This window comes from Triticum aestivum, chromosome 5B (genome assembly GCF_018294505.1).
Source record: "Triticum aestivum cultivar Chinese Spring chromosome 5B, IWGSC CS RefSeq v2.1, whole genome shotgun sequence".
Lineage (NCBI taxonomy): Eukaryota > Viridiplantae > Streptophyta > Magnoliopsida > Poales > Poaceae > Triticum > Triticum aestivum.
In genome coordinates this window covers 681,976,411-681,994,505 of record NC_057807.1, presented here as the reverse complement: position 1 = coordinate 681,994,505, position 18,095 = coordinate 681,976,411, and the positions used below count along the sequence as shown (strand labels likewise).

At 47.9% G+C, this 18,095-nt stretch overlaps 1 protein-coding gene across 2 annotated transcripts; it reads right to left on the bottom strand.

The window, feature by feature from the left end:
* Nucleotides 1–2,712: 2,712 nt before the first annotated feature.
* Nucleotides 2,713–8,494, bottom strand: LOC123114184 (probable cellulose synthase A catalytic subunit 3 [UDP-forming]). Of its 2 annotated transcripts, XR_006456448.1 has the most exons (15): nucleotides 8,123–8,494; nucleotides 7,769–7,964; nucleotides 7,442–7,650; nucleotides 7,243–7,345; nucleotides 6,986–7,157; nucleotides 6,210–6,476; nucleotides 5,779–6,124; nucleotides 5,561–5,698; nucleotides 5,329–5,454; nucleotides 5,014–5,226; nucleotides 4,631–4,922; nucleotides 4,347–4,543; nucleotides 3,892–4,242; nucleotides 3,158–3,795; nucleotides 2,713–3,015 (listed from the first exon to the last, which is right to left on the bottom strand). XR_006456448.1 is itself a non-coding variant. In XM_044535569.1 (14 exons), exons 1-14 carry the CDS (start codon nucleotides 8,201–8,203, stop codon nucleotides 3,211–3,213), a joined length of 3,276 nt encoding a protein of 1,091 aa, XP_044391504.1. In that variant the 5' UTR covers nucleotides 8,204–8,494; the 3' UTR covers nucleotides 2,713–3,210. The 2 variants fall into 2 exon arrangements, 1 of the variants encoding a protein (XP_044391504.1); XM_044535569.1 differs by having other exon boundaries at nucleotides 2,713–3,795.
* Between the last annotated feature and the right edge of the window lie 9,601 nt (nucleotides 8,495–18,095).

The following is an 18,095-nucleotide window of genomic DNA, read 5'->3' as shown; positions in this document are numbered from 1 at the left end:
TGTCATCACCACTACCATTCGCGTTGACTACTGAACTACTGCAAGCCGAGTAAACAATTGATGAGAAGGTTCCATTCTTTTACGTTTTCAGAGCGCTGTTACAGAGGACAATGGACGAATTTTTCTATTGGTAGTAGATGGAGTTCTACCAGTAGTAGTTGCTTAATTAATTTAACTTAATTTGAAGATGGTGGTATCCCATTTGCAGCCAGACAGAGATGGAATTAAATGCTAGCTCGATGCTGCTGCTGCTCTGTCTGAGCCTGACGACGACTGCAGTAGGAGGAGTGACTCTTTGATTTGATTTGGATAATGATCTGGTCGCTGATTCTGTCACGCGAGAAAGTATCAGCTGATACCACCCTTATATGCTACCATGATACCAATTTTTAAAATTCAAATTTAAACTTGTCAAAAAAAATTCAAAAAAATCATGTATGTTCATGACATATATGCCGACAACCCCTAAAACATCATATCAAAATTTGACATACACAAAGAGAAACAAAAAAAGGCAAATCCATCATGAATAGTGTCAAAAAAGACAAAAGAAAAAATGACACTATTCACATCTGAATTTATCTTTTTTGTTTTTCCATGTATATTTCGAATTTTGACCTGAATTTTTTAGGGGTTGTCGACATATATGTCATGAACATCCTTAATTTTTTTCAGAATTTTTTGACAAGTTCAAATTTAAATTTTTAAAGTTAGTATCATGGTAGCAATATAAGGGCTGGTATCACCTGATACTTTCCCTTTCCCTCCTCTGCACGCATGCACTGGATACCGTGGATAGGGCGATCGATTGATCAACCACTGAATCTACTGCAACTCAAAATTGAAAAAACTTTCAATCTTTTCATCTTCAATCATTATAATATAACGAACATCAAAAACAATAAAAAAATACATGTAGATCTATAGACCATATTGCTTTAGCCCATCTATCTCAATCTGCTTCGCTAACTATACTGGCCATTCGCGAGCGTTGACCACTAAAAGTACGTGCCAAGTAGTACTAGTAGCCACATACTCTATTCAGCGACCGAGCAGGTAAAAAAAAATACTATGTTCAGCGCTCGAGCAAGTAAAGCCGGATGGGAGGAAGGTTCCATGCATGCATTCTTTTACGACGTTCCAGATCGTGGTTAATTACATGGCTAGGCGTGAAGATGGCATGCGTGGTGACCAACTTGCACACAGACTACATTATCATCGTATTCTCCGGCCGGCTGATTAATCAATCAATCAAGCTCTTGTCATCTTTTCCGGCAAGCAAGATGAGAGAGAGGGACTGATGAAGAGCAGTGGTCCGATCGAGCCTCCTGGCCTTGCTACTCACAGTAGCACTTCGTACGTAGCCCTTTCTCTTTGATTCGACTTGTCTGCATAACATGTACGTACGTACGTACGCATGCTTGTCCAGAAATTACAAGCGAATTAGTACGTGCTAGTGCTACAAGCACGCAGGCGCAGTGAGCATACACACACACGTTGGACACACAACGCCGGCCACTCCACTCCACCGACCGACAACCCGCAGGCAAGATCAAATCTGGAGCTAAGCCGGCAGGCAGCAGTACCGAGGATTAACCAGGGCACCGACGATGGTTGTTCGCGGCAAGGCAAGCACAGATGGCACCGGCTGGCCGGGTCTCCGCCCGTTCGTTGGCGCGTCCCATCGGATTCGGATCGACATCGACTTCACTGTCAACCACAACCACCCATACGTACGCGCACGCAAACCTTGATCATTTTCATGACCGACGCCGGCCTTTACCCCTTTTTCCCCGCTCGATCATCATTGATTGATTAGTTACGCGCCCACGAGCCATATATGCGGCCTCTCTTTCTTTTGCGTGTCAATCAAATCATTGTACGTCAAAGGGGAAAAATAATGGAGAAGAAGCTGGATGCGGAAGGTACGTGCCACCTAACCTCTAAAGCTTAATCTATCCCAACCTAACCTAACCTAACCATCATGCAAGCCCTGATCAGATATTCAGATCAGATCAGGGTCAGGATGAGCCACCGACAGCAAGGAGGGAGGCGCGAAAAGGATCGCGGTGCGGGTGCGGCAGGAGCCAGAATTGGACTGTGCATGCCCGTGTGTTCACCCTCCGGCAGCAGCAGACAAACTAGTGGTGTTATTAGGATCTAATTCTATATATAGATAGACGCCTCTGTGGATCAAGCGGCAGGCCATTTAGCATTAGCGAGCGGTGCGCTGGGGCCGGGGCCGGCAGGCAGCGGCGAACATGGCATGGCACGTGCATGTGCAGTCATATCTTTTGTCAAGTACCATGTGCCTGCGCTCCGTGCGATTCCACCCAGCTGTACTGCGCCTACACTGCACCCGCACTGCTGCGTGTAAGGTGTAACCATGGACCACGGGCGAGCAAATCCAGCGCCAACCATGTGGACGCAATTCATAGCTGGCTCTTGGTCGGTCGCAGAATCGCAGGGCGCAAAGCCAAAGCTACAGCACCGTTCCTCCCTTCGGAGTTAAGAATCCTGGCCTTGCACTGGCAGTCAGGCTTTCAATTTTTCTTGATACCTACACTAATGGAAATCTGGTGAGCAGATGAAGCATAGAACTAGTGGAACTAGAAAGAGGAACAAGAAGATGACAACCTAACAATGTGCAGATGAATGGGCAGCAAGCATGCAGGCATTTATCCAGTTTAGAATTTACCAAAACAAGCTAGATAAATAATGTGCAGCTTCCTCTATTACAAACGGCATTCTTGCCTTACAGAGAGAAAAATACAAGTTGTTTTCAGTTTGTACATACATAATACAATCCTTGGGGCATAGCATACAGACGACAGCTCTCAGTTTCGGCTCACTTACATACATTTTATCCCTCTCCATTTAAATCAAGGTCAACAAATAAAGAATTGCTGGATGGCTGGACAATGAAACAACACTGACTTGGCTGACTGTATCCTTGCTTCTTCGTGGCCGAACTGCACAGAGGTGAGGTGAAGAAGGGTTGCCGCAGCCTCCCGTCTGCCCAAATATTTTGCATATATGAGGCCCAGCTACCCACCATGGAACAAAACCAATAACTTAACACTTGTTGCATGTTTGTTTTCTATCTACACAGGGGATGGAGGAATGGAAGACAAAAAATTTATGGGCACAAAAACACCTTCAAAATTACTCCACATGATGACTCATTTTGATCGTCCATCCTTTCATCTCCTAGGTGCAGTCCAGACCGCACTCCTCCAGAAGAGGGCCGTCGGTCTTGGCAAGGAAAGGGTTCACACGCACCCACAGGAGCGAGATGATAGAAGCCAACAGGATGGACCAGACGATGACGATCGTCGGGGTCCTGTTCTGCCTTCCAAGAAGACCCTTGAGGAACGGGTAAAGATGGACAATCACCCAGAACGCAAAGAAGAGCTTCCCGAAGAGAGGCCCCCATGACTCATATCCGTTGTTGATAGCGTTGGAGATGCCGGCAACCACCCCGATGAAGTTCAGCAGGAGCAGGGTGGTCGGGGGTATCAACAGGGTTGTCCATTTGAAGGTGTACAGCTCCGAGAACTCCTCATCGTCTCCAGCCTTTGTTGTGACGGTGAAGCTCGTGTCCACACCAGCTATCACCTTGAGAAGTCCTTGGAACACGGCAAACAGATGGGCAGATACACCTCCAATGACCCAGAACTGCTCATTCCTCCACCAATCGTCAACCGCTACACGAGCCCATCTCATTTCCAGAATACCAGTAGCAAAAATGCAGATGAAAAGAGACATGTACCAGATACTGGCAAGATTGCTAAGCTGCAAGACAGAACCAAAAGGGAAGGGGGTAAGGTTTAAATCGTACCAGACTTGCTACTTCACAGCAGATAGAACTACAAGCTAAGTATGCTTTACCTCTGGAGTGATGAACTTTCCCGTTAACAAGCAGATGGCCGGCAACGTGCAGTAGGCCAGAAGTGGAATGGACGTCCAAGGATAGACGATGGAGTTGATGTAGGAAAATCTTTCCAAAAATTTCAGTCCGCCACCATACCCATACCAAAGCGGGCAATGGTTGCTGAAGAAGATCTCAATAGATCCAAGAGCCCACCGAAGAACCTGGTTAAGACGATCCGAAAGATTGAGAGGCGCGGAACCTTTGAATGCAGGTCTTTTAGGTATGCAGTAAATCGACCGCCAGCCATGGCAATGCATCTTAAACCCAGTTAGGATATCCTCTGTAACTGACCCATAGATCCAGCCAATCTGCAATAAATAAATAAACAAATGATTATGATTTATTACTACCAGGCAACAGATATTTGAACTGCCTAATCAGCAGCGCACAGCAACCAAGCTCCTGACTGTACCTCTTTTCCCCAGTCTGTCTTGTCTTCATAGCCACAACCGATGACATGTATAGCTTCCTTCAGAAGAGAAGCTGGACTATCACACCTCAGGGTACCACCATTCTCAAGAAGAGTTGATGCAACAAAAACAGCAGACTGGCCAAATTTCTTCTCTAACTTCTGCTGATTTACAATACCAGCCTTCTGAGTTTCAGCTCCTGCCAAGAACATTGCAATGTAGGCCGTGTTAATACTAACTAATGAAGATATTTCTAGAGTAACCAGTGTTGGAAATTGAGTGGTACCTGCGGCAGCTTCGTCAATTTCACTAAGTGCGTACGCAGGTGATTGATTCTCTTCCTTCTTGAAAAACAACCTCTTCTTCTTCTCTGTCTTAGGCTTGGTAACCTTCTTCTTGTTCTTCCTGTTACCAAAGCAGAAACAGCACACACACCACTTTGGCCAGCAGTTGCAAGTCCTTGACGGTGGCTTCTTTGTTTTGGGAGCATCATAACCATACAGCGCCTGCCTTCTAAAGACACATCCCGTGCCAACATAGATGGGGCCTTGAATACCATCCAAACCTTTCATGTTGATCTGTATGGGACAAATGTTAGGGAAACTTCATCGAAGTTACACAGAATGTAGACAAGAGAAATATCTTAGAAACATGAAATCCAAGTCTTACATCAAAGAAGACGACATTCTTGTTAGCATATCGATCGTGACGATCAATGGAGTCGAATCTTTGTGGGAACTGCACGTAGCAAACTTTCTTTCCTACCAAAGGATCCATCATAAAACACATTGCTTCCTTGACTGCCTTGCTGTTGTTCACATAGTGATCACAATCCAAGTTCAGCATATATGGAGCGTTCGTTAGCACAGCAGAGACACGGACCTGTAAAAGAGCCAACCATTAGAAGGGAACTTAAAATCACCATGTGCTACTACTAGCTATAGAGAAGACTAGCCGAAAATGCATCCAAAACATTATTATTACCAATGCATTCATAGCACCAGCCTTCTTGTGATGGTTATAGCCTGGCCGTTTTTCTCTTGAAACATAAACCAATCGAGGCAGCTCATTTCCTTCCACATCAAGGCCACCACTTTGACCAAGGAAGACCTAAAGGTAGACAAAACCGGACTTCATTAGGGCAAAGTGGGAAAAGGAAGAACCATTTGATGTCAGCATATAGACTGGATAGCACCACGAACTGTAATAAGCATACCTGAATCATTCCAGGGTGATCACGGACATTGTTTCCAGGCCAGGGAGTTCCATCCTGCATGGTCCATCCTTCCTCAGGAACTTTCTGGGCTTTAGCAACCAAGGCATTGATTCTGATCTTGAATTCCTCATACTCTCTCTGTAAAAGAAGACATGGCCAAAATTAGCATACACTTCTATCAACTGATGGAACATAGCAAAGTGGCTGAAATTATGCACCTTCATTGCTCTCCTGTCCCTAACAAAGTTTGGTACCACCTTGTCTTTCAGGTAGTCTATCTTCTGTTGGAAGTACCACTCTGGAGCACGAGGCTCAATGCTATACTTCTTACAGAAAGGAACCCATTTCTTTGCAAATTCAGATGTTTCAGACAATCCTTCGAATGTCAGCATGGCAGCACCATCATCAGAAACATAGCAAGAGAGCTTGTCAACCGGATAATCTACCGCCAGGATAGATAGGATAGTGTTTGCTGTGACCAGCGGAGGCTCCTTTGCGGGATCGACCGTACTGACAAAGAAATCAACTGGGGCGAGTTGAGATGGCTGGCCTTCCTTGTCGAACCTGACAGTACAACACAAGCAGTTAGTTCCATAACTTTGGGAGAATAACAGAAGGCAAGTATTAATAGGTGGCAGCAGTAACCAACCTCAATGTCAAGCGGTCAAGGTAAGTCTCCCTCTCAATAGGAAACCACTTGGGGAATTGATCAAGAATCCAAGACATGGCAAACCATATCTCACATATGACAGATATGAGCCACAAAACAAATGCATCATGCACCGGATGCATAACACGATAGTGGAAGAAGAGACACACAATCACCAAACGGATCACAATGATCATCCTGTAGGGATTAATCAGGCTTGAAGGAATGGGAACCTTTCTGGACAGTGGCTGCCTAGCTTCATCCATTCTGGTAAATAAAATCAAGAAAAAGTTAGTACTCAAGCACAGAGTCTAGTAACACATTTTACAACAAAAAAAGTTTTGTCTAAGCAAAGACCAGATAGAATTTTCTTCCTTGCAGTCAAAGATACAGATAAACAGAGAACTATTATTTTTTCTAGCATATAGTCATTACTAAATGGCACTGGCGCAGTTACAACTTCATCCAGCTTAGACAAATGCAGCAGTTTTAAGATAGATAAATGTAGGGAATACGAATTCGCCAAATTGTTTCCCTGTTTTAGCAAAATGTATATATTCTTTTGGCATTTTAGGTCCTCTACGGAGCACATCGCGACACTCTAGTGGATATTCTTTTGGCATTTTAGGTCGTCTACGGCGCACATCGCGACACTCTAGCGAAGCATGAAATCTCTAGTCTGTTTGACCAATACTAGTGCCGTTGAAACCAAGAATTAATCAGAAAGGCGCTAAAGAACAAACTAATAGATGCTGAGCGAGTTTCTAGTGTCGTACAGTGGCAGATCTGCATCGTCGCCATCCCCGTTCCAGTCTTTACCGCCATCATTTCTGGCCTGATGCAGCCTCTCCTGCTTCTGCTTCCAGCTCTCCATCCTCTCCTTCCAGGCGACGCTACCGTACCCGTAGGAACCAATATCCTTGGATGGGTCCATGGATCTTGGTTGCACTGCAACACAAACAACCATCAGTTTCCCTGAACCATTGTTACAGCTAAATGCTAGTAGGAGATGATGATATTTCGAAATGCGCACCAGGAAGGTTGGAATCAGCATAAGGGAGCGGGTGGATCCTCTTTCCCCCTCCGCCGACGAAGGAAGGAACAAGGGCGTGCTGCTCCGGTGGGATGTCGTCGACCTACACACAGGGAGCGAGCAATTGAGCATCCAGCAAGCCAAACAGTCTGATATTATGGCAGAGGAGTGTGAGATTTGCAGGTGGTTAATGAATTACCATCTGGCCATTGGTGAGGAGGGGAACATTGGGGTTGGGCTGGAAGGGCTGGTGCACGCCGTCGAGGTCGCCGCCGCGGCCGTAGGTCATGTGGGCGTGGAGCATGGACTCGGCGGCGTACTGCGAGTCGTCCCTGTCCCTCCAGTTGAACTCGTCCTCCAGGTCGTCGGCGCCGTCCTCCTCCTCATCCCCGGGGACACGCGCGCACCCTGCAGGCAGCAAATCAGGACCAGAAAACGCGTCAAATCCCATCGAAATTGGGGGAGCTCGGTCGGTGGCGGCATTGGGGAAGGGTGGGCCGAGAGTGAAAGCGAGAGTGGAACAAACCCTTGAGGCGCTTGTAGCGGGTCTTGCACTGCGGGCAGTTCTGCGTGCCCTCGCGGCGCTCGTACTCGTAGCAGTCGCGGCAGACGGGGAAGGCGCACTCGTTGCAGGCGACGAAGGGGTCGCCGCCGGGGCCGAGGCCGAGGTCGTCCCCGCAAATCTGGCACGCCCCGCGGTTCTGCTGCTTCAGCGGCCTCGCCTGCACCCACCGCCACACAAACAGAAGAAGAGATTGAGAAACGGCACCCTAACCGAAACCCCGCGGCCGGCGCTGACCGACACGGAGAAGAACAGGCTCCGGAACCCTCGCGCGCGGATTCCGCGGCGACCGAGCCGAGCCAGAAGCGAAGGACTCACCCCTGGCTCCCCGTCGCGGCGGATGACGACGAGCTCGTTGCGGTTGTGCGAGCCGGCGACCAGCCCCGCGCTGGCCTCCATCCCTCAGACCCGCACCAGATCCCCCGGATCCCGAGGCCCGCGCCGAGGCAGAGGCGGTCGCGGCGCGGCGGCGGGCGGGGGATGGATTGCGGGAGGGGAATGGGGAACGAACGGAATGAATTGGGGAAGGGCTGGGGGGCTTCCGCCTGGTGTTGTAGTACCAGTGCGATGTGGTGTGGTGTGTTTTTTTTTATTCTGCGACGGGACGAATCGGTGGTGGTGGTGGTGGTTGCCCTCCTAGAAACAGCTCATCGCCGCCCCCAACCCGCTGTGCCTCTCTGCGTGTGTGTTTCGACAGCTCCCCCTCACATGCGCCCCAGTTTTTGTACTACTCGCCCGCCCCGCCCCGCCCCGCCCCGTCGGCCCTCCCCTCCCCTCACTTTCTCTCTCTACACCCACCCACCCACACCCCTGCGTTTCTCTCTCTAGACTGTCGGTTCCCTACTCCCTCTGAATCTGAATTATTATTATTATTATTATTGTTGCGACGAGTTAATAATCGGTAGGAGTACCTTGCTTGTAACCACGGCGCAACCACCACCCCTGGCATGTGCGGGCAGAGTTTTTTTTTCTTTTTTCTTGAGCCGCATGTGCGAGCAGAGAGAAAGGGGAGGAGGAAAGTGTCGGTGACGGTGTGGCGCTACTGCGCACCGGAGGCCGGGCCGGGCCGGGCCGGATGACTGTTGACCCTAGACTCCTACCGGAGAGGGAGAGCGGGGATGCGTTGGTTGGGGTGTCCGTCTCGCACCGGTCAACAAGGTTGTTACGCTTTTCTCGAGAGGAAAAACGGCATGGGCGCTATCTATTTCTCTGTTTACAAGATCAAAGATCAGAGTGTGAAAATGAAAATTTGGTAGCCTGTACGCGTCTGCCTACGGAGGATCCTCTGCTTTGCAAACTTGGGAAAGGAGGCCAGAAGGTCGCTGCTTGGGCTGAAATACCCATGGTACAAAAAGGGATTTACTGCCACTACTAATGTTTGTTCTTCTGGAAAGAAAAGAAAAGAAAAGCCTCGTGGGGAAAGTGGCGACGGAGGAGGATCGTCCATGTGCCCCAATTCGCCCATGTGCACACAGTACTACTAACACTACTCTGCTCCGTAGACTGATTGCAAATTTCACCTCCTCCTATCCTAGAGCAAAAACAATTACACACTAAATAATGGTATTGTCGAGTAAATTTACGCTCTCCGACGGAGTGAGCGAGCGTAAAACCAGAGAGATTTTTTGGACGAAACTGATGAAAAGGACGGGTGACGTGAGGGAGACCGGTAGGAAAACGGGAATGAAAGAAAGAAAGGAGCCCGCCAACTAACGAGAAAAAACAAAATAAATAAACAAGCATTAGCATGAGTATCATAATTTAATTCAGAGGAGAAGAAGAGTTCCGTTTCGATGATGGCGTATTTTGCATTGCATTGCAGCCAGAGGAGACAAGTGTCGGTACGAAGTGGAGCGAGCGAGCGTTCGTTGGTTCACTGATGATGCCGACGATGATCTCGACCCACCAACCCACTCGCTTATTCGCTCATATTTTATCTCTCGGACCGTGACAGCACAACATACTCGTTTTCTTCATTATACTACTCGCCTCCTCCACGACCCGATCAGGATCACACATCGCCTTTTAGTCCGTGGCCGGAGATTAGTTAGAAGAATAATAATCCGGATTATTATCATTATTATTGTTAGCAGCGGGCAGCCTGGGATGATGGGGCCGGATGTCTCTGTCGGTGGGCCCGCCCGCCCGCCCACCGACTGGAGCTCTTGGATTAGCAGGCAGTTCGTCGAGCTAGCTAACACTGCGCGCCCGTGATTACTCCGGCCGGCCGCCTGCACATCTCTGTCGCCTCTTAACTCTCTCTCTCTCTCTCTTCAGAATTGGACGCTGCATTTTTATTTCTTCTTCTTTGGACGACACCGCAGTTACTTTTAGCTGTGGTCTTTGGCCCGAGATGGTAGCGAACCAAACATGGCTGCAATCAATGTGCCTCCGTAGATTGGTCGTTTCTTGTCTTTGTACATACACTCCGTGGTACAGTACGCCTGCAATTGGCCCTGCACCGAAACCCATCGGCAGTTACTTGCTTCTTCTCGGTAATAATAAGCTTGTTTTTCGTCGCCGTTCCCACGAAGCGAGCGTGGCTCCGTTTCGTGCATGCGCGCGTTGACCCCGTTGCTGTCTACGGCGACGTCCGTCCGGCCCAGAGTTTAACCTCGACGCGGGGTAATTACTGCCGCCACGTCACGTTTGTGCCGTGCTCCAGCTAGCACGAAGAAGGCGCACAGGCCAGATATTTTGTTCGGACGCACACGGAAAAGTGATGATGTGGATCGCCGCGTCATGGGATCGTCTTGTTTGCTAGTACGTACTCCGCTTGTGGGCCGTCCGATTGGCGGGGCATCGGACGGTGGAGGCCGCGCGCTCGTGCTCTAGCCCTTTTTCCAGTGGAGGAAGATGGTAGTAGTACTAGTACTCCGCTAGCTAGCTCCGAGTGTCCGAGCTCTCTCTGCGTGCGTGTGAGAGAGATTCACGATCACACGCTTTCCCCGGCCCACCTCTCCCTTTTGGCCAGCCACAGACTACCGACACCTGAACTAACACACACACTCCCACATCTCAATCATCATCATCATGGCGCTTCACAAAAGGGTAAACGAACCCCGCGATTAAGGGGCCTTAACCCCCACGACGCCTAAGCTAAACTTAATAACTAAACTAAAAGCTCGCCCGGTTGGTGGGCTGGCGTTCGTTAGCGTACTAGTCCTAGTACTACAGTATACAGTGAGCGAGAGAGGACCCGAAATACTTTTCTCTTTTTTTACACCAATCAGTTAAGCGCGTTTGCTTCTCGCTCGCACGAGATCCAGACGGAGGGTAGGTCGATTCGATTGCGTGGCATCAATGGCCGCATCATTGCTCGACCGTCTCGTCTCTCTTTTTTAACCTGTCACCGGGTGCACGTCATTTGCTTCCTTACTGGCAAGGCCTGCGCCTGCGAACGACGCATGAATCCTCTGCCGCTGTAAAAGCTTCACCGTCCGAGATCCCATGATCCTACTACGTAGTACAGTCCCGAGCGAGCATCAGCTCCGTTATCCGGGGGCAGCTAGCTCCGTTGCGTTCCACACATTTGTCACTCGAAAGCTGAGGCTGCACAGAGTAGTAGTAGTAGTAGTAGTAGTAATATAACAGCGCAATTAAACATGTGCACGGATCACATGGGAATCAATTTGACCGCGGGGGTTTATGATTTAATTACTGGTGGCTTTGCAACTGGCAAAGCGAAGCAGCTTGATCTGATCGCATCTCATCTCGCGCCGGGTCAAGGTCGCCACCCATGTGTTTGGATGGCATGGCTCGATGCATGCGGCTGGCTTAATTGCTCCACCTAGCTGTACCACGCGCGCGCGCTCCCGAATTTAGCCTCATGTACGCCTACTTGCACGCCCTTTGTTTCTCTCTTTGTTATTATTATACCTGTATATCAGCGATCCTCCGGAGATCCCTTTTGTCTTCTTTTTTGCTTCAGATCCGACCTCCTCCGAGCGACGATCCTTCCGCGTGCTGGTTGGCGGCCATTGCTGGAAATTGAAATGGGGGCTAGCCCCAAATAGAATAGAAATTCAGTTAATGCATGCCATGACAGCGTTGCTCCGCCTTGCTTCTTTTTGCCTGCCTTGCGTTTTGCCTTGTTTGACCAAAAACAAGGGACGGAACAGGAATGAACTGCAGTGCCCAGGTCCTTCCCTGTCCAGTTTTTCCTACTTCTTTTCGAGAAAAAAGATTTCTTTTTTCACATTGTTTTAGGTGTAATAGCATCTACAACTGGACTTGCTAAATTTAGCCTTTGGATGTCCGAGGATGTGCCGGGCGCGTCTGATAAATTTGACATAGCAAGTCTATACAATCGGGCATAGCAAGTTCACAAAATATCGGACATAGCGAGTTCGTCGATCGAGTATGATCTATAACTAAACAGTAGATAAAAGATAGATATCAGACACCGGACTTCACCACTTCCTCGATGACCTTCCTCTTGGAGTGGCCGAAGCGGCGGTTGTACTCCTCGGTGTAGGCAGCGCCCAGAAGTACGGTTGCGTCATCAGTGGTGGTGAGGTCGTCCTCCACGTTGGTGGACAGTAGCCCAGGCACAGATATGCAAGACCCGCAACCGAACCATCTATATCTAGCCGGCGCCACCCTCTTCCTTCCACGGCGAGTAACCCGCTCCTCTGACTGAGGAAGCCACGGGCACGAGCACCCAACGACGTTCGTGAGGAGCAGTGGCTGGAGGAGCTAGAATCTGACTTGGCGAGTGCATCCCAGTCAATGGGGACGGGAGGGGAACATACGAGGAGGGTACAAACCGGAGCGAAGTGTCAAGGGAGCGGAGTAGTCAAGAGTGTTAGGGTTTGGTCCAAATGGGGATGGTATGGGGTTTATGTGGGGTCAGGGTGGGGCAACATGGGTCGGTCTGACGTGGCGGCCACTCTACGCATGTCCAGACTTCGTCATATTTGCCTCACATATGGACTGGCTTTGAGGGGTGCCAAACAACCTAGAGATTTGGGCCAGATTTGAGGTGTGCGTTTTTTGGGCCCAGGCAGTCTGGGTTGTCCTACTGATAATCAGGGGCGTGTAGGAGGTCCTGTTGTGGGCGCTCTAAGAGCATCTATAGTCAGGCGCCTCAAATGCCCGGGTGGATGCCCCGGTCACTGGCCTATCAAAAAATGCGACCCTGACGGGTGCCTCAAACGCCCGAGCTAACCGGCACCCCTCATATCCAGCCCAAATGCAGGGCGAACATGAGGAGGCCTGGGCGCGTCCGCCAAGTCATACCCGACACCGACCCCACCACAAATCCACCCCCTGTCTACCAATTTCATTTGCTCTCTCTTCTATTATTTCTCCTCCGCGCCGACCTTCTTGTAGCTCCGCCGCCACTCGCTCCTCCGCCGTCGTTCGGCGCCTCGGCGCCACCAGCACTAGCACAAATAGCCCCCCATCCATGCTTGTTGCTGCGGACATCATCGCCGACCTGGACGCCATTGCGATACGTTTGACAACTTTTCGGGCACACCTTGCCCTTGATGTGTTTGACACATTGTTCGGCCAGGTTTTTTTATGATTTATTTATAGGAAAAATTATGAATTCTTATGCTTTGTCAGACGAGGTGTATGGACCAATGGAGCTTGATAAAATGATTGAAAATGAGTTATTCGATTCATCAGATTCGGATGAAGAAGTGGATACGATCATGCTCATGAGCATGCAATGGGAAATAGACCGACAAGTGGAGCATATTCTCAACTTCAATGACTCAATCAAAGGGAGAAGAGTCACTAATCGGGATAGGGTCTCTCGTGCATGGCTATTGTACAAGGACTCATTTGCTCCGGACCCAACTTTCCCAAATGATCCATGGTTTCGTTATTGTTTTCTTATGCACAAACCATTGTTTTTACGCGTTGTGGAGGGAGTGGAGGCACACGATGACTACTTCAAGATCATTAGGGATTGTTGCGGCCAACTTTCTCTCTACTAAGCAGAAATGCATGGCTCCTCTAAGGATGTTTGTACTTGTTATTGCCGACAATGTCGTTGGTGATATGGTCCGGATGGAGGAGGGCACATGTCTGAACTGTCATATTTGCCCACACCATGGTGTAAGTGTTTGGAGCAGAGAATTAGAGAGAACCAAATGTGCATGACAAAGAAAAGTTGTTGGCTATTGGAGAGGTATGAGTTTTTTCATAATGCTTAGATCAATTTATTGCATGCATTGACAATGAAAGAACTGCCCAAAGGTTTGTGTGGAATGTACCAAGGGCACACCAAAGGGTCCACCATCATACTGGAAGGAGTGGCATCACATGACTATGGATTTGGCATGCTTTCTTTGAAATATCGAGTTCTCACAACAATGTCAATGTGCTTCAACGATCTGGCGTGTTCATGAGGCTTTGTAATGGGGAATCGTCGCCTTGCAACTACACTGTCAATGGCCGCAACTAGAACATGTGATACTATCTTGCCGCTGTCATCTATACTAAGTGGGCAAAGTTTGTGAAGACTATATTCAAACCACAAGGCAACAAACAAAAGCCATTTGCAAGAAGGCATGAAGCAGCTACGAAGGATGTGGAGAGGGCATTCGGAGTGCTTCAAGCTTGCTGTGTGAAAGGATCGGCAAGAAAGTATGCTAGGTGGACAACCTATATAACAAGCAACACAAGAACAAGTGCAAGCACAAAATAAATACACAATAAAAGCTTGCACAAAGTAAAAGAACGAAAAAACTGATGTCTACTACACAACTTTATTCTTGTTGACTTTGTTGGGCCTCCAAGCGAAGAATTTTGTAGGACAACAACAAATTTCCCTCAAGTGGATGACCTAAGCTTTATCAATCTGTGGGAGGAGTAGAATGAACATGGTTCTCTCTCAAACAATCATGTAAGCAAATAAAACTAGTCTGTCGTGTCCCCAGTACAATTGTCAGTTGTATAGGTGCACTAGTCTAGCGAAGTGACGGTGATAGATGTGTAATATGGATGGTAGACATAGCTTTTTTATAATCTGTATAAATAAAAATGGCAAGGTAGCAAGTAACAAAAGTGGATGGAAATGGTGTCTCAATGCTAGAAACAAGGCCTATGGTCCATACTTTCACTAGTGCAATCACTCAACATCATTAACATAATTGAAACACATGATAATCCCTCAAAGTGCGGCATAGAATCACTCCAATGCTTCTAATTCTGTCGGAGAAAGTGGGATGAAATCGTGTAGGTAGTAAACCATCTCAAAGTTGTGTCTCCAATCAATCTATTTAACCACCTTCAAAGTGTCACGAATAGTTCTAGTGACCGTACTACAATAAGACAATGATACGTATCAATCAACTCTTATCTCACCTAGATTATCCCAATGTCTCCTCGGGAATCCGCGAGTTAAACATGCATCAGGTGATCTCAAGTACAAAATATTCAATCCAACATAATGAAACCTTAAAGAGTGAGACTCAATTCACCACAAGGGAGAGAGAGAGCGGGGGGGAAGAACATCATAAGATTTCACTACATTGATAAAGCTCATAATACATCAAGATCGTACCTAATCAAAAACACCAAAGAGAGATCAAATATATAGCTACTGGTACAAACCCTCAGTCCCCAAGGATGGACTATTGACGCATTGATACGTCTCCAACGTATCTATAATTTTTGATTGTTCCATGCTATTATATTACCCCTAATGGATGTTTATGGGCTTTATTTTACACATTTATATCATTTTTGGGACTAACCTACTAACCGGAGGCCCGGCCCGCATTGCTGTTTTTTTGCCTATTTCAGTATTTTGAAGAAAAGGAATATCAAACGGAGTCCAAACGGAATGAAACCTTCGGGGGCGTGATTTTTGGAACGAACGTAATCTAGAGGACTTGGAGTGCAAGTCAAGAAGCAGCCGAGGCGGCCACGAGAGGGTAGGGCACGCCCACCCCTACAGGGCACGCCCCCCTGTCTCGTGGGCCTCTCGGGCGGCCACCAACGTACTTCTTCCTCCTATATAAGCCTACGTACCCCGAAAGCATCCAGGGAGCCAACGAAACACAATTTCCACCGCCGTAACCTTCTGTATCCGCGAGATCCCATCTTGGAGCCTTCGCCGGCGCTATGCCGGAGGGGGAATCGACCACGGAGGGCTTCTACATCAACACCATAGCCCCTCTGATGAGTTGTGAGTAGTTTACCACAGACCCTCGGGTCCATAGTTATTAGCTAGATGGCTTCTTCTCTCTTTTTGGATCTCAATACAATGTTCTCCCCCTCTCTTGTGGAGATCTATTCGATGTAAACTCTTTTTGCGGTGTGTTTGTCGAGATCCGATGAATTGTGGGTTTATGATCAAGTTTATCTATGAAAAATATTTGAATCTTCTCTGAATTCTTTTATGTATGATTGAGTTATTTTTGCAAGTCTCTTCGAATTATCAGTTTGGTTTGGCCTACTAGATTGATCTTTCTTGCCATGGGAGAAGTGCTTAGCTTTGGGTTCAATCTTGTGGTGTCCTTTCCCAGTGACAGCAGGGGCAGCAAGGCACGTATTGTATTGTTGCCATCGAGGATAAAAAGATGGGGTTTATATCATATTGCTTGAGTTTATCCCTCTACATCATGTCATCTTTCTTAATGCGTTACTCTGTTCTTTATGAACTTAATACTCTAGATGCAGGCAGGAGTCGGTCGATGTGTGGAGTAATAGTAGTAGATGCAGGCGGGAGTCGGTCTACTTGTTGCGGACGTGATGCCTATATACATGATCATGCCTAGATAATCTCATAATTATTCGCTTTTCTATCAAGGGTTAATTATCCTTTTGCCCTCAGTGGTGTCCATCTGCTCAGTTTTGCCCTCAGATGCAAATTGTGCTCAGTTTTGCCCCTAGTCTGTGCGCACCGACTCGTTCTGTGAACTCTGGCATCTCCGTCAGGTCAACGTTTTGACTCGGCCCTTACAGGTGGGACCAGGCGGCAGAGACGACCAATTTTATTCAGACTGTTGCACGCGTGGCTTGCGGGACCCAGCAGAGAGCCGTTGAGCATAGAGCCGTTGAGCATAGAGCCGTTGCGGGTGTGCTATATAAGCGGGCGACAGCGACGGTGACCACGACGACAGAGAGCACGACACTGACCATGGCGAGAGAGCGAGAGCATGGCGGTGGGAAGCTAGCTGTGGAGGGCGCGGCGGCGTTGAGATCCCGTTCGGCTCCGAGCTCCATGTCTTCCGCAAGCTCCCGTGCCACCTCGCGGATGCAGAGCCGGGCGCGTGTGGAGATGACTGTCTTCGTCTGTTCGCGGTGTCGGGCGAGCGTTGATCGGAGGGTTTCTCACACACCGAGGAACCAGAATCGTCTGTTCTACGTGTGCAGCGAGAATGGGGTAAGAATCGGGGCAATTGCACCATTTTCGTGGTCGGGATCTTTGAGCAATGGGTTGATCTGTTCCGTGTTCATGCAGGTGACATGCTTCTTTCTTTGGGTCGATGCTCTGGCCAAGACTCTGATAAATGAACTGCAAGAAGAGTATGAAGAATGGTTGTGCATGCTGCCCCGAACCACAGTGGCCGCAGCATGAGCTCCGAAAGAAGAGATGGAGGGCAAAGCACGCACTGACAGAGAGCTAGCTGTTGAGCTTAGGATGTTGAAGAAGAAGGTCAGGAAGCTTGAAGATCAAGCACTACCAATACCCATTTGCAAATACTTTTGGGCATTTGTAGGTATGGTAATTGCACTGGTTGTAATGTTGAAAATGTATGGAAAGGCATGAATTATGGAGGAATTTGTAATCTTGAAATTGTATGAGAAATTCACCTAGTTTAAATGTTGGTCAAAGTTGTTTAAATGTTGAAAAAAAAAGAGAAGAAGTGACCAACATTTAAATATGTTGAAAAAAAGGAGAAGAAATGAGGAATTCAGAAACTTTTGATCAATGAAATGCAGCTAAAGAATTATTCTAGAGCCAAAAAATTAAGGTTAGAATTTTTTTGGAGCTGTTAAATATTTAATAGCAATTTAAGTAATCCAATTCAAATACACCGTGATTTAAATCAAAGACCAACATGTCATGGAAAATGTGCCTCAACTCTGGTAGAGATTTAAACCTAGTGCCAAAATAAATGAACATTTTTTAGGGGCATTACATTGAGTAAAAACTAATTTGTCTAAAAAATGAAGGGTGGAAAATGCACAAAAATTTGGTGCGGCTGGGGACTCGAACCCAGGACCGCGTGGGTTTGTGGTGTTTAGGTTTGCGCTGGTAACCGCTAGGACAGATGGCAAGAGTTTGACATGGCTAGGGAAGGAAGGTATACATAGTGAGACTGTG